The 27,285-nt window shown below is 46.8% G+C and overlaps 1 protein-coding gene across 1 annotated transcript; it reads right to left on the bottom strand.

Moving 5' to 3' along the window:
* Positions 1-6,131: 6,131 nt before the first annotated feature.
* On the bottom strand, positions 6,132-11,600 carry TNFRSF13B (TNF receptor superfamily member 13B). The gene is made up of 3 exons (XM_033167353.1): positions 11,466-11,600; positions 10,581-10,808; positions 6,132-6,794 (listed from the first exon to the last, which is right to left on the bottom strand). Exons 1-3 carry the CDS (start codon positions 11,575-11,577, stop codon positions 6,523-6,525), a joined length of 612 nt encoding a protein of 203 aa, XP_033023244.1. The 5' UTR covers positions 11,578-11,600; the 3' UTR covers positions 6,132-6,522.
* Positions 11,601-27,285: the final 15,685 nt, after the last annotated feature.

The raw sequence follows: 27,285 nt of genomic DNA, 5'->3' as shown, positions 1-27,285 counted from the left end.
TATACTGTAAAAGTGGTCTTGATTGTTTATTTTTTTGTGGAGGGCGGGGAACCTGCGAATTAAGTTGGAATTCTCTGGACGGTGTTGTTGTTGGGTGTTTTTCTACGCTCTCAAAGAAATACGGCACTCGGGAGACACTTGGAATCGAAAAACCTGCCATCTGCTAACTCTGGTAACTGGGTGCCACTGTTGCAATTAATTTTCAACTATTGGACACCTCTGCCTTAACACCAGACACTAAGTAAACAAAGGATTTCCCCACTTGCTCTGCTTTTATTGGTCCCTTATCTCTCAGATATATTAATTTTCTCATACATCACTCCCATTCTGTATACAAAGCCTCCTGGCTTTGTCATTACCTCCCAAAAGCCCAGGAGCTTGCTTGCTTCTGCCTTGTCACAAATGAGTTTATGTTCTTCCCCCCACCCTCTGCTTCCTTCTCCCCCTTCTTACTGTCTAGACACTGGCTGGGAGTCCACATGGGCTGTATATTTTATAACCCAGAGGTGGGGCTGCGTTTGATTTGCTGCTAATGGAGAAAGAGGCTTTCTTGCCTAGTTTAAAAAAAATAAACTGCTTTGGGTGTGGGTGGGTGTGGTTTTTGTTTTTTAAGAAAGATCTGTACACAATAGCAAAGAGTGACTGATTTTGTAACCTCTTTCCCATTTAAAACCACTTTAACATTTCTTTGAGTAAAGAAACACTTTAAAAGGGCCTGCTGATAGTACTGGGGTGCCAGCTAAATTTCTGCAAAAATCTCTGACTTTTTATTTTGAAGGCTGCTTCCTACTTTTAAAACAACAAGCCCATCATTTATACAAAGCCTTTTGGGGGGGGGGGGGAAACAACCATTCAGCATTCAGAGATTGTTACCAAATTCAGCAGTCTTCTAGCACATGTAGAATAAGCGTTCTGTGTATTAAGACCAGCTTCCCCACCCTGGTGCTGTCCAGCTGTTTTTAGACTACAACTCCCATCAGCTCCTGCCAGCACAAATGCTGACTGAGGCTGATGGGTTTTTGTAGTGCAAAAACCAGACGAAGGACACCAGGGTGGAGAGGCTTGGTCGAGATGGATCCTAGATCCCATAACATTTGGTGGGAGAGAAAGGGTAGTAAATTCATTGATCCAGCTTTCCATCCAAAATGGGATCCTGCGGCACACGGAGAAGCAGAGCAGTCCTGTGCGATGAGAGCAGATCCTTGGCACGAGCTGGAAGTACACAAGGATTTCTCTAGGAAGAGGTGAGTGCAACTCAGGTGTCTCAGACCAATGTGCAAGACACTTGCTTCCATTCTCATGAGCATCTGGCCCGTGCTTGTCTTGTGGGGTTTTTAGATGTCAACGTGCTCTTGGAAGATGAATTAAAAAAAATAGAACAAGGGGATTTCTTGTGCTGCTTTTCTTAAAAAAACAAACTTTTATTTCCAGTTCTGAAGATAAAGTAAGATCGGTACTTCCATTCAAAGTTAGATCATGTCCTTGTGCAAGTTTTTAAAGCTCTGTTCTGAGGAGCCCTGTGCTATTTAGGAAAGATTACTAGGAGCCCCTCGTGTGAAGTTCTGGGGCTATTTTCATGTGCATATCACCATTTGATATGTACAGATTATGTAGAAATCCCAAAAGATGCCCTGACTTAGAGAGCTGGCTGATTATTGTAATGTTGCCCTCCTTATTCCTTTTCAATAATGCAGCAAGCTTGCAGTGGAAGAGGAGTTGGCCTACTGCTTCCTGGCCAACACTGGAGCACATTAAAGTGGAAAAAAATAGAGGTATGGCACCCCCTTGTGGTTGAATGATACACAGGATCTCTCTCCACTTCCAAGCTCTCTATATTTACTGCCAGATGTCAAAACAATTGATTTTTTAAATCATTGCTTAGGCAGAAATTGATATGATCATTAACCCCTGCATGCATCCTTGATGCTTGCAGTGTAATAACCAGGAATGACCAGCTGCAAATACCTTCCCGCCGCAGCAGTACCTATTTATCTACTTGCACTGGCATGCTTTCGAACTGCTAGGTTGGCAGGAGCTGGGACAGCAACGGGAGCTCACCCCGTTCGAACCACCGACCTTCTGATCGGCAAGCCCAAGAGGCTCAGTGGTTTAGACCACAGCACCACCCGCGTCCCATAAAATGGCTTGCCAGCAGTACATGTGACAAGGATCTAGGAGTCTTAGTTGACCACAAGCTTAACTGAGTCAACAGTGTGATGAAACAGCAAAAAAAGCTAATGCTATTATGGGCTGCATCAACAGGAGTATACCATATTTACGCAAATCTAATGTGCACCTCGATTGTCGAAACCTTGAAACCAAAAAAGTATTTGCTTGCATCATCAAATCTAATGTGCACCCTAATTTTCGTGAAGTAATTTGGCCAAAAAGGTGCACATTATTCAAGTAAATACGGTAGTTTCCTGATCAAGGGAAGTAATAATGCCACTCTATTCTGCCTTGGTTAGACCACACCTGAAGTACTGAATCCAGTTCTTGGCACTGCATTTTACTAAAGTTATGTACAAGCTGGAATGTGTGCAGAGGAGGGGCAAGCAAGATGATCAAGGGTCTGGAAACCAAACCTTAGGAGGAATGGTTGAGGGATCTGGGTATGTTTAGCCTGGAGAAGAGGAGACTGAGAGGAGATAGGATAGCCATCTTCAAATAACTAAAGGGCTGTCACATGGAAGATGGAGCAAGCTTGTTTTCTCCTCTGGAGGATAGGTCCTGATCCAGTGAATAAAAGTTGCAAGAAAGGAGATTCTGATTAAACATCAGGAAGAACTTTCTGACAGTACGAGCTGTTTGACAGTGGAATGAACTCCCTTTGGAGGTTGTGGACTCTGCTTCACTGGAGGTTTTTAAGCAGAGGTTGGATGGCCGCCTGTCATGGATGCTTCAGCTGAGATTCCTGCATTGCAGGGGGTTAGACTAGATGACCCTCGGGATCCCTTCCAACTCAACAATTCCATGATTCTAGAATGCCACATTCCACTTGCCAGGGCTACAATTTATAGAATTCCCTGCAAAGAAGGATTGATTGTCAAACTACTCTGGAAATCATAGTTCTAGGAGGGGAATAGCGGTCTTTCCTAACCACTCTACAGTTTTACCTCCTGGAATCCTTTGGGGAAAGCCATAGCTCTTTAAAGTGGTTTGATGCTGCTTTAAATGTGCGGTGCGAATGTGACCCAATGTCAAACATGACATGGAAGAAGGAGAACTGTTTGTCTTCTTCCAATGGGTTACTTTAGCAAGATCACAAAAAACCTACCTTAAAATATATTGTGCAATCCCTTTTTTTTTATAAGCGTGTTTTAATTAATTTGGGGTTACCTTTTGGCCTTTTATGTTCCAACTCTTCTGTTTCAGTTGTGCTTTTCAAATGCAGGTGGCGGGGAAGAGATGTGGCTTAGCTCAGTCTCTTCCAACCCCCCCCCCTCCCGGTTTATCATTATTTTGAAAGCACTCCTTGACAACAAGCCATGCCCATTTGAAATTCAGACAATACAGGCTGCATTGTATCTTTTAGCATCGTGGACTTCTCCTTCCAACCCGCCGCACAGTGAGCGCTGGAAGAAAGAGTTGCCATCCTAACATCCGCTCACATGCATGGGCAGTGCTCTTGCTCCGGTTGCCTGGTAACCAGAGGGAGGCCTGCCCGAGGGCGAGCGGATGCTGAATTAAATAGCATCTTGGGTCGGTCGGTCGGTCTCAACGCTACTTTCTGCTTGCTGTCAGGGGCAGGCTGGGAATGTGTTTTATTTACAACTGATGGATCAACTTGTCTTTGTTCCGCTGGGGAGCATTTCAGCCCAAAGAAGCCTTCTGTCCGTAGTTGGTGATGTGCTGATGGTGACTGGGGTGTGGCCCGCTTTCGACCATAAAAAACCATTCCTGTTTACTATAATGAACTTCCAAGTATTGGAAGCGATTTACATGTGTTGACACGTAGCTCAGTCTCAATATATGTGGAGGGATTTGTGTTTGCTGGGGCTCCTACCCCAGTCAAGAAAGGAAGCCATAGAAGACTGGATCGATAAGAAGGCGTGGGGGGGGAGGGGGGGAAGCATTTAACCCTTTGATTCCCAGCTGTGTGTTCATTCTAAATCTCCCTGGGGTGGTGGGTTGGGACAGAGTGATACAGGGATCCACATATTTCCTTGCCGTGGCTGGAACCAGCTCTCCACACACACACCACACCCTGGTCTCCTAGAACTTGCAGAGAAATGAAGAAGGCACAGATGCATCCTGAGACTGTGTGGAAAAGACCCTGGAGAGGAGGAGTCCTAGCTGATGCTGAGAAAGCAAGGGGCTTTTGGTCCTCTCAACTGCCGTGTGAGAGCAAGACCTACTGGGAAGAGTTGGTGAGATTGCTAGGCCTACGCTGTTTTCGGTTTCTTGAATAAAGAGTTGGCTTCACTGAGACCATGTTTTTCTTTGACTGCTGACTTTGGCTTCCTGAAAATTAAAACAATAATCTCCCATCAGCCCCAGCCAATATGGACAGGGAGGGTGGGAGCAGTTGTGCTAAAACACCTGAAAGATTACAAGTTTTCCATTTCTGGGGTGGAAACTGCTCCTTCCCCAGTGGCTGGGAGCCATAGAGTGTGGTTGCACTCATGACCTGCTTGCAGACTTTCAATTGAGGCACCAGGCTGGCCACTGCGAGAAGAGCCTGCCGGACTAGATAGGCCTTTGGCCTGATTCAGCAGGAATCTTCTCTATGTTCCTACATCTCTTTACTTCATAAGCTGCTTTTTGAAGGGCAAGGAAAGGCGTTTGCTTCTTAAGCTATACTCATCTGCCTCTGACATTCTGCAGTTGCTTTCCACCGCCTCTCGAAAAAGCATTTGAGATTGAGCCTTTGCAGTGATCGTAGCTCTACACTCAGAAAACATTTCAAATAGGCATGCCTAATTGGGCCCCGGTGCAAAGTGTTGTGCAACCATTTCCCTGGGAATCCGCCTATCCAGTAGGCTTCTTAGGCTTTTGCGCAAAATCTAGGGAGATGTAGACCAAGGGGTGCCCAAGTACAATAAAGCCTTCTATGGCAAAATGACTCAGAGCTGATGCACTTTTTAGGATGGCGAAAGCCTGCCATGTAGCTGTGATGGGATTTGTTAGCTGTCCTATTGAAGCTGGCTCATTTCATGCCACTCTTTAGGGAAGGTAAACAGAAAATATGCCTTTCAGCTGCAAGGCATGCAGAATTTGCAAGTCAAAATCGAAAATTCTTTCTAGTAGCACCTTAGAGACCAACTGAGTTAGTTGCTGGTATGAGCTTTCATGTGCATGCACACTTCTTCAGATACGGCTACCCACCTGTAACTAGAATTTGCAAGTGAGTGCCATCGAAATCATAGAATTGTGGAAGGAATCCCAAGGGTGTCATCGACTGGTTGGACGCCGAGGAACCAGCTGGGGAACCCCCAAGGGTAGAAGGCTCAGAGTCTAGGGATTGGTGGTGGGATGTTAATGAGTGGTCAGAGGGAGAAGACTGGGAGGAGGAGGTAGTGTCAGAAGCTGAAGAGCTAAGAGGGCTTAGTGAGATGGGAGAGTCTGGCGGAGAGAAGTCCAGATGCAGAAATGGAAGCTGAAGCAGGAGTGGAGGGAGACCAAGAGGCAGAGATCAGTCCAGATGGTGAGGGAGCCAGGTTGCCTCCCCCTCCTGATGTGACCAGCTCCCCTCTTCCCTGGTCTCCCAGAACCAAGAGAGGCATGAAGCGGGAGGAGCAAAAGCAGGCATGCCTGCAGAGTCTCGGATCGCTTTGGGAAATGATTAAATGAGGGGAAACATGTACACTACTCCTTTGAGCTCCTTTGAGGAAAGGGGTGTGTGTGTGTAAATGCAGTAAAATAAACACTGTTGTTGTTGTTGTTTAGTCGTGTCCGACTCTTCGTGACCCCATGGACCAGAGCACGCCAGGCATACCTGTGAATGATTGCTGTGGCACGTATTGCAGAAAGTAAGGCATGTTTATTTGAAATCATGGTCAGTGGAAACGTGATCTTTCATTCAAGCACTCTCAACACTTTTCCTATTCCTGTGAACAGACAAAGAATTGGGCTTTCTTAACTAGCTGCTGGTTTTGGGGTTTTTTTGTTTTTTGTTTTGAAAGAGGCAATGAAGGGCTTTCCCCCTGGGATGTCATGCCCACTGCTGATCTAGAACATGTGCACAGAGGAGAGCAGGGAAAGACTTCCTAACTGTTAATGTAAGTAGCAGGTATGTCAAGAGAGAAGGTTAGGCTGTAAAACTCTTATTACTGAAGCCCTGGCTTTCTATATGCGGGGGAGGTCTTTCCAAGGAGGGTAGAATTCAGACATGCAAATCACTGCCATCTGCGGTTCTGAAGTGGCTGAGTCCAGGAATTGTTTTACCTGCCGGATTCTGCAGATTGTGTAAGGAGGCATTCCCAGGGGAATTGTGTGGAGGAAGAACCTGGAAAATTCAAGCAGCTTTGCTCTAGTGTGGAGGGGCGGCTATGGTCCTGTAGTATCTCATTGCCTGGTATCTCAAGTCACCTGCATCTTTTCTTGCGAGGGAGAACAAATAATTTGGAAGTGGCCATCTTCAGGGGTAGCAATGGTTCCCATACTCCCTGTGCCAGCAGTCCCTGCCACGGCAGGATCCCCTTCCATCCCGGCTTGGTAAGTTCTGTGACACGCCCTGGTTTCTTGAATGGCAGGGCTTGCTTCAGGGAAGCAGAAGCCGCAGGTTTCAATGGGCTCCGGTGTCTGGCTGCCGCTGGATCCGCTCCCCACGCTCCCTGCTTCCATTAGACGATCTGAAAAATAAAACCATGTGCTTTAAAGTGGGAGTCATCCCAGAAGCTGCCAGTGTGGTGTAGCAGGCAGTGTCGGGTAAGGAATAAAGGTAAAGGTAAAGGGACCCCTGACAGTTAAGTCCAGTCGCAAATGACTCTGGGGTTGCAGTGCTCATCTTGCTTTACAGACCGAGGGAGCCAGCGTTTGTCCGCTTCCGCATACAGTTTTTCCGGGTCATGTGGCCAGCATGACTAAGCCGCTTCTGGTGAAGCCAGAGCAGCACACGGAAACGCTGTTTACCTTTCCGCCGGAGCAGTACCTATTTATCTACTTGCACTGCGTGCTTTCGAACTGCTAGGTTGGCAGGAGCTGGGACTGAACAACAGGAGCTCACCCCGTCACTGGGCATCGAACCGCCGACCTTCCAATCAGCAAGTCCAAGCAGCACAGTGATTTAAACCACAGTGCCAGACATGAGTTCAAATCAAGTGTTCCTACTTTCCAGGGACAGTCCCAGATTTACAGAAGCCGTCCCGGTTTCTGGTTTTATCCCGGAATGTCCCACATGTCCTTAGGACATCCCTATTTTGCATCAGAGAAATACAGTGGTGCCTCGCAAGATGAAATTAATTCATTCCGCGAGTGTTGTCGCATAGCGGAAATTTCGTCTTGCGAAGCACGGTTGGAGGAAGCGCAGTTTTACGGGGGGGAGTTTTGTGAGTCGCAGCCATAGGAAAATTTGTCTTGTGAGTCACCCTTTCGTTAGCGAATGCCTTTCGTCTAGCGAGGCATTCGTCTTGCGAGGTACCACTGTATTGGAGGTAATGGCAGGATAGTCCCTGTTTTCATTGGAGAAATGTTGGAGGGTATGCAGTTATGTGGGTGGCACTGTGGGTTAAACCACAGAGCCTAGGGCTTGCTGATCAGAAGGTTGGCGGTTCGAATCCCCACGACGGGGTGAGCTCCCGTTGCTCGGTCCCAGCTCCTGGCCATCTAGCAGTCAAAGTGCAAGTAGATAAATAGGTACCGCTCCAGTGGGAAGGTAAATGGCGTTTCCGTGCGCTGCTCTGGTTCGCCAGAAGCGGCTTTGTCATGCTGGCCACATGACCCGGAAGCTGTATGCCGGCTCCCTCGGCCATTAACGTGAGATGAGCGCCGCAACCCCAGAGTTGGACACGACTGGACCTAACGGCCAGGGGTCCCTTTACCTTTTTATGCAGTTATGCCAAGGAGATAAGTAACTATACAACCTTTAGAAGACATCTGAAAGCAGCTCTTTCCAGCCTAGGAGAGCCCTTGCCCCTTCACAGAACTATTCCACAGGGAAGCAAGAATTAATGTCAAAGCCTAACCCTGTAAGGTACATAATAGTGTAATCCTTTTTTTTTTTTTTTAGCTGCACAACTGGGACCTGTAATAAAATGTTGTAGCGTGAAGGCTCTTTTTTTGGGTTCCTTCCCTTTCTTGCTCTGCCGCAAACCAAGGGGTTCCGTCATTCCCCAAACTCCCTCTTGTGCATGAGCAATGCTGTTTTGACTACATAAACAATAGCAACCCCCCCCCCCAGCCTGAGCATTAGAAATAGGTGGAACGGTACTTTCCTCTGTTTTTCTCCTTTCTCTCCCCATCACTAATTTTAAAAAGTAAGAAAATAAAGAGTGGAGGGGAGATAAAGGGGTGGTTGTTGCGACAACCTGTGGCATAGCCTACTTGTGGAAGATTTCCTTCCAGTTGAAGACCAGTGTGGTATAGCACTTGAGAGTGTCAGACTGGAATCTGGGAGACCAGGGTTCAAATCCCCACTCAGCCACGAAGCTCACAGGCTGACCTTGGGCCAGTCATTATCTCTCAAGACTAGCCTACCCCGCAATCTTGCGGGAATATGATTGGCAAGGGACGGGGGAGAGAGGACCATGAATGCTCCCTTGAGCTCCTTGGAGGAGAAGCAGGCTGTGAATGCAGTAAATAGCAATGCCGTAGATAAAAGGGGAAAAAGGCCTCTATGAAGCTGAAAATGTAAATGAAAAGAGGCAATGGCAATGTGCTAGGGTTGCCAAGCCTCCAGGCCTCACCCAAAGTCTCAAGGTTTGCCTGGCTCCCTCCAGGTGGCATGTGGAGGGCTGGTATCACAGAGTGCATTTAATAATTAGCATTAAGAAGACTGTGTATGCATATTGCAAGCTTCTGCCCAGCAGGAACCGACTGCGAATTATAGCACAGACAGTCTGGGTGTGTGTTGACTGCCTTCTTCCATTTCCCCATCCCAATTAGCCTCCATCTCCAAGGTTCACTAATGTGACACCACCAGAGGCTGCTTCTAGATCTCATGTACGTGCTCTGAAATCTCGGGGTCTGGGATGCTCCTGGCCCGGCAACCCTACACAAGGCAAGCCGCAGTGGAGTGAGGAATCCAGCAACCTATGGAGCCTGAATTTTGCTTTGGGAAAGGTTCCAAGTCCTGATGGCAAAGACACACTTGAAAATTGTAGACCAGGGAGGTCTGAGGAGATGGGGTGTGGGCTAGGGAAGATTTTTGGTGGTGAGTATGTGCTTTGGAGATGGGAGTGTGGGGCTTCCATTATCTTCATAGTTTCCTGCAAAGTCCCCCTGGCCTAGCAGAAGCAGGAAACAAGCGAGCATGTTTTTAAGTGGGTTAAATAATTTATACAGTTTTTCTTGGCACAGGAGAGAGAGAGAGAGAGAGAGAGAGAGAGAGAGAGAGAGAGAGAGAGAGAGAGAGAGAGTTTTTGGGCTGTCCCCCATTTAAAGAGATTTGTTTGATTTCTCATAGGCACTTGATCACTTAATCTAGTGAAATACAGAAATCCACATATGGCTAAACAATTATAAAAGGGGCGGGTGGGGAGAACCAATTTTTGTGGGGGGGGGGGTTAGTGCCTGCCAGAACAGATGAAAGCGTTCTCTGTCCTGTGTATGTCACATTTTTTTTGCAAATATTTAATGTTTCAAAAAATTAAATTAATGACAGCTTTTCTATCAATCTAATAGATTAATTTACTGTGGGTTACATCCTTAGACCAGGACAGTTTACTGTGGCGTAAACACAACTCTGAGACCTTTGATAAAGCAGAATGCTGAGGTGGGAAAGTAGACTGCCCTCCTTTAGACTTGTAGTTTTTAACATTCTTCAGACAAACCTCGATGCACTTAGAGTTCTAGCTCGGCCAACTTTACGCTCTGCTTTTCCTCTTGCGGGGAAAGCTTAAAAAAAGTAAAATAGGAGAAGCATCCACCAATGTGATTGCCACACCTACTTATCTAAAGTGTACAGTCCTCCCCACCACCTGATTCATTTTATTTTATTTTATTTATCTTGACAAAGTAATAATCATAAATAAATAAGAATAAAAATGTGCACCCCACCACCAAGACCATTCCATTGTAACTATCCAACCTCCCAAAACTTCGACACCTCTTGCGATGGTTTTGACCCCTTTCCGTTTTAACAGTACAAATTCTACAAATGCCCACCATATCTCCTCAAAATCATTCCTCCTGCATATTCCACCGTCGTACCTTAATGGGGCATGTTAATTTATCCCAAACCTCTATACCATTCTTCCATTTTTATATTCTGCTTGCCCCTTCCACTTCCTAGATACCGGTATAACAACTCGTGCAGCTGTCAATAAATTTGTGAGTCCTTCGTCGCCTCCCACTGCCAGATTCTGATGCATCTGTAGATCTGACCCGATTCTATGCTGGACAGTGCAGATTCTGCATTTGGGGTGGGTTGAGAAATCTGAACTCGGCAAACCTTATATCAAATGATAGAAAGCATTCACCTTTGGGGTTGTCATTGCCTTTGCGGCAAGCGATGGTACCGGCTCGGCAGATCACCGCATCCCCCCATTTCCTGAAGTAAACCCAAGTCAACAGCAAGGAGAAGAGCAGAGTACACAGGCAGATGCCCAAGACCATGTAGATGACCGTCCGCTGGTCACACGCACTGTCCATCTTGCACTGGACACCCTGGAGAGCAGCCACTGATGGTAAGGTGGGTCCAGCATCCTCTGAAAGTCAACGGAGGGGCAACAAGGTCAACAGCTGCTTATCTAGCAGGCATCTTCCATGGAGCTTTGGTGAACGTCCTGTGTACAGTGCTTAACGCAGGGATCGGGAACCTTTACCAGCCCAAGGGCCACATTCTGTGCTGGGAAACCTTCCGAGGGCCACGTGCCAGTGGTGGACAGGGCCAGAGGCAAAAGCTAGATCTTAATTTGTAAGCACACGTTACACTCTTCCCCCTCCCCCACATTCCGCCTGGTGAGTTGGCACATCCGCCGTACAAAGCCTTCCCTCAAAGAATTCTGGGCACTGTAGTTTCCCTCTCACAAAGTTACGATTCCCAGCAACCCTTAACAAACTACAATGCCCAGAATTCTTTGAGGGGAAGGGCGTATACTGATCTTAGCAGCAGCATAGAATTCTGTCCTTTATCCCCCAATGTTTTGGTTTATACAGGCATCCTCCGACACAGGAGCTCTGGAACCTGATTCTGGAGTGTTGCATTTGGGCGGGGCGGGGCGGGAGGGAGTTGAGCTGTATTTACACTCTGAGAGGGAAAACGCTCTCTCTATATGCCTGGAGGTATCATCTGGGGCTGAGAATCCAGTGAGGAAAACCCTGCTTTCCAGCTCTAGTGTGGCCCATTCATCCCAGACGCTTACTTTTGCAGAAGGGGTTGCATTCCCTGGGGTGCTGCCCACAGATGCCAACACAACTGAAGCACTGCCTCAGGAGCCGATCGTAGTAGAAGCCCTCATGCTTGCTGCACTCCATGGAACCTGAGGAGAAGGAGACAAAACAGGGTTTGCATCCATTGTATTAAATAAATAACGAGCAGGATGCTCCAGTCACGAGCCAGCATTTTCTCCGGTCCAATCTTGGGCCCGCCTGCAGTTCATTGGCTACCGGCTCATGTTGCCATGGGAACAGCAGCATCCTTGAGGTTGGCAAAAGCTGGGAGAGGGATTGCTCTCCTCTCGCCAATGAACTGCTGGAGCATCTGGCTTGCCAGCCGGTTCACCTTGTGACTGGGATGGGGGAGTCTGTGGCACTCGCAATGGGGTTAGACCCCAGCTGCTGTCAACCCCAACCTTAGTGGTCAGGGATGATAATAGTTGTAATTCAAAATACATGGAAAGCTGCAGATTCAACATCCCTCTTCGTAAATGAGCTCCGTAACCCGTGCCAATTCCAATTAGGGTTGCAGCTAATCAATTAGCCATTAGACCGATTGATTAAAACCTTTTCAAACAAAGAAAATATGCTTCTTGCTCCGGAAATTATTATTGCATTGGATTTTTAGCCCACTTTTCCTCCAAGGGGCTCAAGGGGGTGTACGTGGTTCTTCCTTGAATCTTACAAACAACCCTGTGAGGCTGGTTAGGCTGAGATGTTAGGCTGGTTAGTGACTGACCCAAGGTCACTGTCATGGGCTGGCTGGGCACTGAGGAGTAGTGGGAGCAACCAGCTGGGGAACCCCCAAGGGACAAAGGCTCAGATCCCGGAGATTGGTGGTGGGATGACAATGAGTGGTCACAGGGAGAAGACTGGGAGGAGGAGGTATTGGAAACTGAAGAGGTAACAGGGCTTAGTGAGCTGGGGGAGACTGTGGCAGAGCAAAGTCCAGAAGAAGAAGCTGACGCAGGAGAGTAGGCCAAGAGTCAGAGATGAATCAGGCTGGTGGAGAGTTATGGGTGTCTCCTCCTGCTGCTGCTGCGACAAGCTCCCCTTGGGCAGTATGTTGACCAAGGCTAAGCACCAGTGGGAACACCTGGTGGACTCTGGAAGAGGACTCTGATGAAAACACTCCCTCCCCAACCCTAGAGCTTCTTTCCTACTTGGTGGAGCCCTCTGTTTGAAGGGCTGTCCAGTCCAAGTCTGGCCAAAAGATACCGTAAATACTAGAGTTGTCAAATCAGGAGCATCCAAAATCCTGAGGTTTCACATCCCAAACCTTTGAGCTAGGGTGGCCCCTGGTGATGTCACGGGATGGATCCTGGAGATGGAAGTTAATTGGGAGGTGGGGCAGTTCCCCACCTCCGAGTATGCTACAATTTGTAGCTGGCTCCTGTTGGGCTTTGTAAGCTGCATGTAAGTCTTCTTAATAATATGTATTATTATTAAAGGGACTTTTGTCCACCTGGAGAGTCACCTCCACCTGACATCTACAGGGGACCAGGCACACCTGGAGACTTCAGGTCAGACTGGAGGTCTGGCAACACCAATAAATACCCTTTAGAAAGGAGGGCAAGAGGCCCCTTGCACCCATCAAAGGTTAGTAGCACCTGAACAGCAGGCTGTGCAAAACACACAGCTCACCAGGCCACCCATTTCCCCAGGACAGAGAAATGCAATCTTAAATCATAGTCATTAATTTTGCATTTAAGCTTGCAAATTAACATATTCGATTTTTGTGCAGATTTTATGCAAATGAACATCCTATTTTCTCTCTCTCTCTTTTTACACTGTATCCCCATTTCCTACCACCATTTTACCAGGAAAGCGAGCCAGGAGCCGGGAGAGATGATCTTTTTCTGGGACCATCAAGGGCTATTTCAGAGCTACTATTGCAAGGGGAACGCGGCAATTGATGTCAGCTGATCTGATTCCATGACCTGGGAGCAGCATGGTTGAAAAGAGGCATGCAAATATTGCAACTTTTTTTAAAAAAATAAAACAGCAGGACACTCACTGCAGGCATCGGCACATCCTTTGAATGGGCGCGGGTAACATGTGACAGTGCAGTTTACACACACTTGCAAGAGCCCGTCCCAGACCTCGTCCTTTGCACACATGGCAACCCAGGCAGACTGTGGAAATAGAGAGGGGTAGAGTGAAAATCCCACTGTTATGTGGCAATGGCGCCAGCCTCACTCTCTGCAAAAGGGGAACTGGGCATAGCTGTCAAACCCCCCCCCCCTGCTGTTCCCCACTGCTATATACATAGCTGTCAACCCTCCCTGCTGTTTCCCAATGCTATAATAAGGGAATTTCCCGCAAAAAAGGGAAAGGTTGACAGCTATGGAACTAGGGGGACCACAAGTGTGTGTGTGCGCGCATGTGTGTCTTGTGGTTGATGATGTGGTACGGGCGTAACTGGGGCCCCCAACATTTTGTTCAAGTTGGTACCCCTGCTGACCAGCCACATGCCCATAGTTAACTTAAAAGCAGGACCTGAACCCCTCTTTCTCCCCCCCTCCCAGCTGTTTCCAGTAACTGGCATTCATAAACATACTCCCAAGCAGCTCTTGATACTATTCATGGATTTGCCTAATCCTGTTTCAAATCCATCCAAGTTGGTGACCCATCACTGCTTCTTTTGGGAGCAAATTCCGTAGGTTAACTCTGTGGTTTGTGAAGAAGAAATCATAGGAGAGTTGGAAGGAAACCCAAGGCTCATCTAGCCCAACGCCCTGCGATGCAGGAATTTTTGTTCTCTGTCATGAGTCTTCCCCAGGTTACCAGGTCCCCGGGTTCTAGCATTTCGAGGGAGAATAACTTCTTCTCTGTGCTATGCATAATTTTATGGGCTTCTTTCATGCCCAAAATGCTATAATCTGTCCTCACAAGGGGAGTCGCTTCATCCCCCCTTGATAATTTGGGTTGTCCTACTCTGAACCTTTGGGGGGAACAAGGCTCCAAACCGGAGGTGGAGCCCAGAGCCAATGACAGGCAGAACCAACCAATTCCAACATCATCAATCGTCCTTGCTTATTTCTACAAGGGGCAACGTTGAGACTTAGCTGACTTTGTTTATACTGAAGAATGGAAACCCTTTTTGGAATACCTGCGAAAGAACTGTAGTCAAATGAAGTCGCAGGCAGGATTTGAATTATGAGCAGCGGGTCGAGAATGGCAATAAGTGTAACGGAGGAAATATGTATTAGATATCGTTTGACATAAAATGCAGCCGATTATGGGTGGGAATAAAAACACCACGGTGAGGTAAGGGTGGGAAGCCTCCCTGCTTATTTTTGAAATAGAAATGTATACTGAATTTGAAGTTAATGTGTTTTAAGTTTTCAAAATGGAATAAAATGTATTAGAAATGGGGGGGGAGACCTAGCTGATACTACGATCCTCTGGAGTGGTTGCAAGAAAGAAGGTTGACTGAGGCTGGTGGGGCAGTGCCCCCCCCCCAATCTTCCCTAATGGTCAAACCACCCCTGAATGCTGGACAATACATTGAGGCCAGTGAAAAAGGAATGTGGCAAAGGAAAGCGATACCTTTTTAAAAAATCTAATTTCCCAATGAGAGTTAGATAGGTAGCCGTGTTGGTCTGCCATAATCCAAACAAAATAAAAAATAAAAAAATTCCTTCCAGTAACACCTTAGAGACCAACTAAGTTTGTTCTTGGTATGAGCTTTCGTGTGCATGCACACTTCTTCAGATACACTGAAACAGAAGTCACCAGACCCATATATATATATATATATATATATATATATATATATATATATATATATATATGAGTCTTTGGACTCCATTCTAGTTGCTTGCCCTACATGTACTTTTGGAAAACCAAAAATTTATACAAGACGCAGCAATGGTTATATTTTCTCTTTTTCGAACAGTTGTTAGAGCCTGCATCAGATGGCCTCTCCAACTCCAACCTCATTCTCCTGTGATGCTTTCACTGAAAAACTGGCACTGTTAACTGTCTCTGCACTGGGACAATTACAGTTTCAATACGCCCTCCTGTGGTCGGATCTGGTTGTTGCCATGGCAGGGCAAAGCTATATTCTGTGGCAAATGCCAGACTGTGGTTAAGGATGTGTGGCTCTGGCTATTTCCAATGAAAATAGGGACTTCCTATTCAATCAATCAATCAATTTACTATTTATACCCCGCCCATCTGACTGGGTTGCCCCAGGCACTCTGGGTGGCTTCCAACATATATAAAAACATAATAAGACATGAAACATTGGAAAAACTTCCCTATACAGGGCTGCTTTCAGATGACTTGGGGGTTGTATAGCTCCATACCCTCCAACTTTTCTCTGATGAAAATAGGGACATCCTAAGGAAAAGCAGGAAGCTATGGGATCAAATCAGAAACCAGGACAGCTTCTGTAAATCCAAGACTGTTCCTGGAAAATAGGGGCCCTTGGAGGGTCTGGGGGAGGTGGGTACTGGCTGAGGCCAGACTGAGGTTGCCCTATTTATCCTAATGGACCAGCCTCCACAGGACCCTAAAGTGAGCAAATCTACCTCAGGATTCAAGATCTTCACCCTCTCTTGCAGGTGTGGCCCTCCAGAGATTGCTGGACTACAATTCCCAGCATCCCCTGCAAGCATGGCCAATGGCCAGGGATGATGGGAGTTGTGGTTCAAGCAACACCTTGAAGGGCCAGTGGTTCCCCACTAACGGTTCTCTTGCCTGTTTTTCACCAGGCTTTATAGATGCTGGCTCTTTTTTTCTTTTAAGTTTTGCGCTGACAGAGCCCATACAGTTAAGCAGGCCGAGGTGACGGACGGGGTGAGGCACAAGTTGAATTTTCCACCTCGGGTACTGACAGCTGGGCTGTCTCTGGGTTTTGGTACTGACTTTCACAATGGCGTGGCTGTCTTCAAGCTGCGTTCCGGTGAACTCTGGGGTTCCTCAATGAAAACCGTAGTAACAGTGCTCCGGCTTCCCTGAACGCCAGGCAGCCTGCAATTGCCCATCTCCACATGCAATACAGCCCCCACAGAGCGGTACTGACTGCATTCATGGCCACGCTCCAACTTGACCAACAGGCCTAGTCAGGGAATGGAGAGCGAACCCCTAAAATATGCTCTCTCTCCCCCCCCCCACCATCACAATCCTCTGTACTGCTCAAGGGGTTGCTGAGATTCCCCATCAAACAAGCCAGAAAGTTCCCATAAGGTGACAGTTTTGAAAGCCACTGGCTTAGTGACTCAGGCCATATTCCCACAGTACATTTATAGCATTCTCATGTCATTTCAACAGTCAAAGCTTTCCCCAAAGAATCCTGGGAACTGTAGTTAAGGCTGCTGAGGGTTGTTGGGAGACACCCCCCCACTTCCCCTCACAGATTCCCAGGGTTCCCTGGGAAGGAGGATGGCCTGTTAAACCACTCTGAGAATTCGTAGCTCTGTGAGGGGAATGGCGTACAGCTGATGAAAACCCCAAAGCTGAAATTGTTAATTTGGGGTTCTCATCAGCTATACGCCATAAGCATCACAATTATAACAAATAAAGGCTTGACATATCTCGCTTTGCATATCATGAGTCTATCTCATATATTAGTTTCCCCTTTTATGTTGAATTACTGAAAGAAAGAAACCTTTCCACGATATTCTAATTTGTTCGAGTTTCACCTGTATTTGGGTGAAGCCATGACTGTTGAAAGCGTTATGATACCACTTTAAATGTATAGTGTAGATTGGCCTTTAAAATCTAATAAACCTAAACATTATCTGTGCAACACTGATACTTTATTCACAAGGCATATTGAATAAGAATCATTTATACCCTGCCCATTTGGCTGGGTTTCCCCAGCCACTCTGAGCAGCTTCCAGCACATGTAAAAACATAATAAAACGTCGAACATTTAAAACTTCCAGTGATAATAATAATTTTGCATAGCCACCGCTTGAAGCAGGAATGGGATGTTGCTCCCATCATCACCCTGGCCATGACCATGGTGGCTGAGGCTGATGGGAGCTGGAGTCCAACACTCTCAGGAGGAGCCCTGGCTCAATGCCATTTCACAACCAGGCCTTGTCATACGTGCGGAAAGAACACGGCTCTGCTCGTCTCTTTGCTAAGACTGCATAACTATTGCATGTGTCGGGGTCAGGCGGGATCCCAGGTCTGTAAGGTTTGTAATGAAAAGAAAATTGTCACAAGAGAGCAGCTCTTTGAAGTTTGCACGAGACTCCTGTCATCTTGAATACAGCATGGTTGGCTGCCTGGACATCGCTTTGTGCTGTTTTTCCTTTTTGGGGGGGGGGGACAGAAAGCTCTCAACAAGCCACTCTCAGAATTAGTTCTGACTGAAACCAAAGCTGCATAGCTGGGTTCTTTCTGACTTGCCGGACTTGTTTGTATGTCCGTATGTTAAGGCGTGCTAACTATCCTGACTCTCTGCGGCTGCTGAGAAAGTGAGGTTATTAAAGGCTTGGAATTTCCACAGCTCATGTGGATTTTAGAGTCGGGAGACCCAAAAGGATTTCCCCTGCCACTTTTCATTTCTTTACGTCACAGCTTGCAATATCTATGCCTGCAGCGTGCTCTGGGTTTTCTCAACCAATATGGATTGGGCCCAGAGTAGGGATGAATGGACCCATCCATTCCAGTTTTAGCATTTTTTTTCCTGTTTTAAGTTGAGTTTTCCCCATTTCTACACCAATTCATGATCCCCCCCCCAAAAAAAGCTCATGAAAATTCACCAGCATTTTAGTGTGAATTTCTTATAATATACACATGTCTGTATGCAGACTTATGCAGATTTTTGGAAAATACTTTTCCCTAATAGAATGCATTTTTCTTTGCTGTTTTCAGTAATATATGCATTTTTAAATGCACAATTTACCCTATCAAATGCATTTTTGTACAAATTGTTTGGCTAGAGAACTACGCTGCAAAACTTGGAGAAGAGCAGGTTTCGAAGGGTGGTTGTGCTTCCATTCACATATTGTCTTGGTAGGTGTGAATTAAGTAGCTTTGCCTATAAATGTGAACTGAATAAAAACTCTCCCCCTATCCAGGAGGAGAGGATAAGCAAATGGACCACAGTGAATGGCCGGGAAGAGCCTGGCCCATTCCTAGAGGGCCTTTTGCCCAAGTCCTCCAGAGGTGGGCAAGACCAAAAGCTTGTAGCACTTGTTCTGCCATTACCAAGGCCCAGGAAGCTGCCTTATACTCTCTCAGAGCATTGATATCTCTCGCTCAATGTTTCCCAAACTTGTTTCTCCTGCTGTTTTTGGACTACAACTTCCATCATCCCTAGCTAGAAAGACCAGTGGTAAGGAATGATGGGAATTGTAGTCCAAAAAAACAGCTGGAGACCCAAGTATAGGAAACACTGCTGTAGCTCAACACTGTCTACAATGACTGTCAAAGGTTCTCCAGAGTTTCTTGCAGGGAGTCTCTCCCAGCCCTACCAGGAGATGCCTCTTACCCTTGGCATGCTATATTTCTTTTAAATGGCGCATGTATTTCATAGAATCATAGAGTTAGAAGGGACCCTGAGGATCATCTAGTCCAACCCCCTGCAGCTGTCCCATACAGGGATCAAACCTGCAACCTTGGCATTATCAGCACCACACTCCAACCATCTGAGCTATCCAGTACCCGCCAAGTGCCCTGGAAAAATTGGGACATCTGTTTTTTTGCCTGGGATAATGGGCGCCATTTTGGGTGCTGTGCCCTCACACACTCTTCTTGTAGTTCGCTCTTGCCCCAAAAAAGTGCTGGGGGGGAGAGAGAGCAAGGTGTGGGTCACGTGACACACCTGGGAGTGCATCCTGGAAGACATGTGTCTCTGTTTTGGGTCCCCAAAATTGGGACGATATGCATTGGGGATTGAACCTGGGACTTTCAGCTGCTCTACCACTGAGCTATGCCTGTTCCCCTGCTGACCCTGAACTGAATTTGTGATACAGACCTCGTCACAGGTTGCAGATATTGTAAGGCCCCTTGGACAAGACACCCTCTGTGGGACCCCCTCCTTCTTTCTTATTGCTCCAACAACCTGCTTTCTAGCAAGGCAGATGGCCACTACATAAGTCGTCATCGCTCTTGTTTCTCACCACTGCTTTTTCCTGGGCCAGAGTGAGAGGCCGGTGAACAAGCCAGCAGGTTTTGGCGTATACCAGGGGGAGCAGGTCCAGAGGTCTCTTGGCAGTGGGTCCCCTAACTGTGGTAGGGCCCCATAGCAGATGCCCAACCTCGCAAAACTTTGACGCCAGCCCTGATATAGAAAAAGCCATGCTTGGTGAAATTCTCATTCCTAGATAGCTCTCAGAGGTCCCAGAGTTGTGTCCAGGCCTGGGCCTAGCAACTAGGGCAAGCTGGTCCATTAGGACGAATGAGTTACTGACCCGCCAATCTCAGCCAGGCCCACTCGCCTGCCTCCCTTCTTACTCCTATTCATCATCCAGTCTTGGCCATGCCTCCCTCCCAGACCCTAGCAACCACGTAGGAAAAGAAAGGGACTTGCGTTTACTCACACTTCCCCTTCTTCCTGGTCTGCTCAGAGGTTCTCCCAGCTGTAGGTCATCTCCCCTTTGAGCCCTGAGCCCAGTCACTCTGGTCCTTGCCAGAGAGGTTTATTATTAGTGCTCGATTTGATTAGCCTCTCTGCTGTGTGTTTCCTGGGGGGTTTCCCTCGCATTCTTTTGATGCAAATGAACCCCACAATGAATCTCTTGAAATGGTAGGAGGCCCTTTTTCTCAGCTGTCCCAAGGGGATAGAGAAACTCCTTGTTACACCTTTTTCTGGAGAGAGAGGGTGCAGCTTAGTTTGTAAATACCCAGGGATATGAGTTGCCTGTTCGAACCTTGCCAGGGGTTGTGGTCCTATAAGAAGGGGCAGATTCTTCCGAATATGGCTCTCCCCCCATTGCTATACACGTACTATTCCCAATTTAGTTTTTTTTTTTAATATGAGAGGTCGATCACTGTTTTCCAATACTAACTGTTGGTTCAGGTTTTTTTCACCATCACATTGGCCCTAAAGTTGGAGAGACTGACTAAGGGTGGGAGAGAAATTAATTTTGTCTGCATTTTAATGAGAAACTGCATTATTCATACTTTATGAATTTGCACTAGACAACCTGAAACACAGTTCACACTCCTCCGAATTTTGTAATTCCATTCTCCAGCTCAACAAAGTTTACAAAAAAGCATAGAATGGGGGAAATGTACATAAAAGGCATATATGGGGGGGGCACACACAGATTCATTATATTGGGGAAAATTGCTTACAGAAGTGTGTATATTAGTCAAAACTGATGTGTGTGTGTTTTAATTCTCACACAAATCAGAGCAAAAAAATCTAATAAAATACATTTCCCCTAATAGACACATTTTTGCAAAACACGTTTTTCCTGATATGTATATCTTCCCCAATGCGATGCATTTTTGCATCGTTACTAATATATGCATTTTTATGCACAATTTATTTCAGTCCATGCATTTTTGTACACATTACTTGACCAGAGAACCGCGCTGCAAAATTCAGAGAAGTGCAAATGTCAAAGGATGGCTGCACCTTGGTTCTCTTTGGTTGCTTTGGAAAGTGCAAATAAGTTTGCCTTTAAATGCGAACTGTACCGAAATTCTCTCTGGTCTCTTATTCCCCAGCAACTTTCTTCAGAAGCGTGCTTCCTCCGAGCACAGAAGTGGCAGCTTATAGCCATCATGACTAGTAGCCATTTTTAGCCTCATCCTCTTTTGTTGGCGGCCGTCTCCGCAAGTCGTGGAAGCAGATTCCACAGTTTTATAACTACGGTTCAAACAGGCATAGAAAGAGCCTTCAGAAATGTGTATCATTGGAAGGGGCGACACTTGCAAAGTTGCCTTTCCCAGTGCTTTCCCCCCTAAAATGAGAGGGGTACTCTCATTTTCCTACTCATATTGAAATACTGCCCCTCAATGAGGCCAAACTTAGATTCACAAAATGTTTAGGGGTGTGTGTGTGTACCCCTGCGTTCCCCCCCCCCCGAAAAAAGCACTGGTCTTTCCTATGAGCACAGGGGTGCCGCAGCAAGCACGCCCCTGTTTTTCACTTCTGGGAGGGTGCTTCTTCTTTGCACATTCATGCTTCAGCTGCTTTTGAGATTTAGGTCACCTTAATGACACGCATTGGGCGTCCGAGCATCCAGAAAACATGAAACCAAACACCCATCTTTCTGTTCCGCCTTGTACTGCTGCTTGTTATGACATTAATAATTAAGTTACAGGTAGGTAGCCATGTTGGTCTGCCATAGTCAAAACAAAACAAAAAATAGAACAAAAATTCCTTCCAGTTGCACCTTAGAGACCAACTAAGTTTGTTCTTCGTATGAGCTTTCGTGTTGGAATTTTTTATTTTTTATTTTGTATTAATAATTAAGGCCTTCTCCCGCCCGCCCTGCCCCGAAAGGTGTTTCATGGGAAATATCCATTGGCATCTTTGATTTTGTGTGAGAAGCATCAGAAAGCGAGAGGGGGAACTTCGGTGCAAAGCAGCAGCCTCGCTCTACGATTCAGCTGGCCAGCTGTTGACTACGCAGTGTTTTTTTGGTGAGGGTGGGAAGGGAGAAGCATCCTCTTAGGCTGTGAAACTGTCATCTGTGGGGGTGCCCCAGATTTCTTTTCTCCATTTTAGCTTTGCATGTAGCCACTCTAAGCCTAGTTTACCTACGTAGCACAATGGTGGGGCAGAGAGCCAAAATGCAGAATGGACTGTACCACTTCAGACAGTTGTTAGGGAATGGCTTTTTTGAAAGTTCTCCTTTGTCGAAAACTCCTTGCAAACAGAAAACCAGCACAGCAGGGAAAGAACTGGGGCTGGGGCCTTTCTCCTTGATGTGCTAGCTTTCTGCTCGTGGGGATTTATTAACTTTGTTTTACACAGGAGCATGAAGTCCACCACAGTCATTCTACCACGTCATTCCTATCTCATTCTTTCACCTGTGTCTTACCCACAAGGATGCTAGGTTGACTTCAACTAGGGCCAGGGCCTTCTCAGTACTGGCCCCGACTTGGTGGAACAATCTGTCACAAGAGACCAGGGCCCTGCGGGATTTGGCATCTTTCCGCACTACAAGACGGAGCTGTTCCACCTGGCCTTTGGGTTGGTTTCAGTTTAACCCTGATGTTTTATTATTTTAGTGTGATTGGTGGGCTACTTAAAAATGAGGCTGTAGTCTAAATTAAATTTTAAATTGTATTTTAATCTGTATTTTAATGAATTGTTTTATGTTTTTGTTGTGATTTTATTAGTGTTAGCCGCCCTGAGCCCGGTTTGGCGGGGAAGGGTGGGGTATAAATAAAAATTTATTATTATTATTATTATTATTATTATTACTAAGCAGGAAGGAAAATGAGGGAGTTTCCTGCACTGGAAAATCCTTTTTCTTTACAGTCTTAGTCCATCCACCACCCACAGTCAACCTACAACTTCCCATTTTCTAACCCCATGCAAAGATACGGTATAAGGCTTCCTGCCTCTTCAAATCCATTGATTTGTTTAACTTGGGGAGGGGGGAGAGCAGGTTACACAACTTCACATAGTTTATGTTCAATCTATAACATTTTTAGCCGAATCTAAATACCGGTACTTGGTTTTTGCATGTCTATGAAGTGTTTTCGAATCACTTTGGATTATGTGGGTGCTACGGTGTGTCACCCAGTTAAAGAAATCTTAGCCAATTAATCGTGTGACATTCACTTCGTTTTAATTAAATTTATTTGCATATGAATAAAAATGACAATTATGAGGAAAGTTGTTCTTTTTGCTCTGTGTCTAGATCATGGGTAGAGAACCTTTTCAGGGTAGAGATGGGCAAATCTGGCAATTTCAGTTTATCCCAGTTTTAATTTTTCCAATTCTTAGTTCAGTTCCCACATTTCCACATCGCTTTGTGAATCCTTAAAAAAAACAAAACCCTTGTGAAACTCCATCAGTATTTTAGTTCAACTTTATATTAAATATACACATTTTTGTGAGTACATTTTACTAATTTATGTATGTTGTTTTCATTAATAGGTGATATATATCTCACATTCATTACTTTCAGTTACAGGTAGGTAGCCTTGTTAGTCTGCCATAGTCCAAACAAAATAAAAAATTAAAAAATTCCTTCCAGTAGCACCTTAGAGACCAACTAAGTTTGTTCTTGGTATGAGCTTTCGTGTGAATGCACACTTCTTCAGGTACATGCATTACTTTGTTCAACACCCGCATGGCTGCATTCCATATTGTTTTGGAAAGTACAAATTCAATTGAATTACACCATGCCCTGTGCGCTCCTTGTAGGCAAGGCCAGAGCAATATCAGTAGGTTGTATTTAAACCGCGCAAAAATGCAACCCCCCCCCCCACATTCCTCCATCTTCCTTCCAAGCAAACAAGAGGCATCATCACAGATCAGGGACATATTCCAGCAAGGCAAAAGCATTTGAGGAGGGTGTGGCCTCAGAGAGTCCCAAGGACCAGAGGTTCCCCATCTCTGTTTTAGGTGATGTACTCTAGTCCATAGCCACAAATACCTTGTAGGCTGCATACACATCAAACATTTTAAAGCCCCAGGGTTCCCTCAAAGAGCCCTGGGAACTGTAGTTTACCCCTCACAGGGCTGTAATTCCCAGCACCCTTAACCAACTACAGTTCCCAGGATTAATTGCAGGGAAGCTACACACTGTAAATGCATGTTGAGTATGCAGTCCGAGTCAGTGTCAACATTGAAGAGGCATCCCCCTCAGTAATGGTTTTAAACTACAAAGCCTTACGTAGCCCAGGACCTCAATACCTTAAGGACCACATCTCCCCGTATGAACCAGCCTGGACCCTGTGTTTGTCATCCAAGGCCCTTCTCTATGTCCCTCATCCCACAGAGGTCCACAGGGAGGCAACACGAGAACGGGCCTTTTCTGTGGTGGCTCCTCGACTGTGAAATGCTCTCCCCAGAGAAGCTCACCTGGCACCATCATTACATGTCTTTAGGCGCCAGGCAAAAACATTCCTCTTTAATCAGGGTTTTAGCCATTAAAAAAATCTATGGCCTGCTAAAGCTGGGGAGACCAGGAGGCTGTTATTATGATCATTTTATTAGTATGCTATCTGTTATTATGCTTTTTGTTATAGATGTTCCATAAAATGTGCTCTTAATGTGTGGATCACTCTGGGATCTTTTGATGAAGTGCAGTACAGTATATAAATACCATTCCCAGTGTGTGGGGTGAGAGCTGTGGTCATTCAAGGGGCACTCTCTGCATGCCCAGAGGCGACCTCTTTATTACTTCTTCTCCTATAATTCCCCCCACCCCCCCGGTCTTTCGCTTTCCTCACGGGGCGGTTCCAGATTTCTCCTCAGATTCCGAGCTCCAGCCGTGGAACCGGGTTCTGGTGCCTAACCTCCAGCCGGCGCCACACCTCAGCTTGCAAATAAGCCCTGTTCACTCAGCACTTTTGGCAGTCACCAAGGAGGAAGAAAACCAGGACCCAACACTGCATCATGGGAATCGGTTCGCAGGCGCCAAAGCGCTTCTGTCAGCCGTGAAGGCCTGAGGCCTCCGCAGGAGAGAGAAGACCTAGCAGTTTTCTGACTCAACCGAGGAAGGCAACCAACCGTGTCAGGGAAGCCAGTGCTCTATAAATTGCCAACTGAAACCCCCAGAGCATTGAGGCAGCCCCCCCAGAGGGGATGGAAACTCCTGCGGCTGAAATTCACCCAGGCAAGCTGACAGCAAAGAAAAATGCCAGTCAGAAATATGATGTGATTCCGGCTTCCAAAGTCACTTACAAGAAGTGGGCCTCGTCCCTGCTTACAGGGCAGAGCGGGGAAACCTAGAGGGGGAAAAAGCCGTGTCGCAAAGAACTGCTTGTTGGTTATCATATGTGCCGACTGCGTGGGGCAGCCCGTTTCCTGTCTCTGGGAAACAAGGGGGACAAACTAGCTGCGATGTTCGTCGTGTTGTTTGTGTCGCTATTTCCCCCCCTCGCTTTTTAAATTTTTATTTTACAAAAAGATGCTGCACTGTAGAGGATTCCAAGCAGGTCCATGAGAGGGTTAAGCCAGCTCCCCGCGACATGTCCCAGTCTGGCTTGACCCTCTCCCTACACACTAGCAGTGCAATATGTCAAATTTAGTTTCGCTCTCATATTGCCCTTACTGTCTTCCCTGGAAGGGGGAATTTCAGACCTGAGGGCTGAATGTGAACCTCCTGGTCTTTGTATTTGGTCCTATGGGTTTTTCCCAGCTGTGCCTGTTTACTAGGCCTGCTTCCCACTTCCACTGAGTGGTTTTTGTTGTTGTTGTAGTTCTGGCAGGAGTGTGTCCTTGCACACTGATCATGCCTCTTGCTTGCGTAGACGCAGGATGGAGAAAGGTGTGTGAGGTGTCTACAGAAACTGGCCAGAGGTGAGATTTGCAGTCACCGCTCCATCCATTTCGGCCCAACTGGTTTGTTAATTTGTTCCAACTACACACACAAGAATACATGTTTGAGGAGTGAATCGCGTTTGGCTGCAATCTTCATAGGAACCGGTGGGATTTACTTCTGAGTAGACATGTTTTGGTATCGCACTGTTAGTCTCAAACACACGTAGAGGATATTTCCATTGCGGCACTTTAAAAACTAGCAGGTGTGAGGGCCGGAGTCAGAGCTGAGCTCCCTTGTCAGTGAAGTTAACTCTTTATTCAAATAAATGGCATATAATTCAGCAGGGGCGGAGCAAGGGGGGCGGGGGGCGGTCCGCCCGGGTACCGCCCTGGGGGATGACACTCAGGGCGGCGCCCTGCCCCCACGATCAGCGGCGCCGGTGCGTGGCAACTTTTAAGGCTGCAGCATCGCACGGTTTGGAGGGGTGCTGGCTGCTTGTGCCTGCCATCTTGGGTGGACTGCGCATATCTGCACATGCACAGTCCACCTGGGATGCTGCGTGCGCGCCCTGACGTCACACCGCATGCGCGCTAGGGAGCAGTGCCACGCCCCCAGGGGGTTGCCCCGGTCGGCAAAGTGGCTCCCTACGCCCCTGCAATTCAGCAACCCTTCCCAGCAGCTCCTGCCCCTATGGATTGAAGTTCTCTGCCTCCCGCCCTCCCTAATGCTTCTCTCCCAGATGTTTCCCAAGCAGACTCATGTTGCATCTGTGCACCTCTGGTCTGCTCTCATTACTCTGCACTTTCTTGGAGACGGGGTGGGGGGTGGAGCTTGTTGCAGCAGGAGAGGGAGACTCTCTGGATTCCCCAGCTGCTGCTTGACCCCCCCTTCTTCTGCTTCAGCCTCAGAGTCTGAACTGCTCTCTGTCACAGGCTCTTCCTGCTCACTAAACCCTGTTGCCCCTTCAGCATCCAGCCCCTCCTTCCAGTCTTCTTCCCCTGACCTCTCCTTAGTGTCCCACCACCAATCCTGGGGCTCTGAGCCTTCCTCCTCTAGGGTTTTTTTTTGGAGGTTCCCTGGCTGGTACCAACCGCCACTCCTCTTCAGCCAGCCAGTCCCTGACAGCAGGTGTATTGAGACATTTATGCTGTCATATGCCTGCTCTAATAACTGTGATTTCTCTGCTCCATGCCCACCCCACCCACACCCCACTTTTCAATGCTACTGATTATCTGCAGGGCAAAACTACAAATGGTTGATCACCAGTGCAATCCTATACATTTTCTGCTCAGGATTCCCACTGGATACAATGGATCCTACACAGAGTAGACCCGTTGAAGGCCATGAACATGCCTAAGTTAGGTGCATCAATGCATCTGAGAAATAAATTACCGGTAGTTGGATACAACCCATTTACAGCGCATGGTTCCACCCCATAGGA

This window comes from Lacerta agilis, chromosome 13, assembly GCF_009819535.1.
Source record: "Lacerta agilis isolate rLacAgi1 chromosome 13, rLacAgi1.pri, whole genome shotgun sequence".
NCBI lineage: Eukaryota > Metazoa > Chordata > Lepidosauria > Squamata > Lacertidae > Lacerta > Lacerta agilis.
Note: the sequence above shows the minus strand (reverse complement) of the source record. Positions and strands in the feature narration are given on the sequence as shown.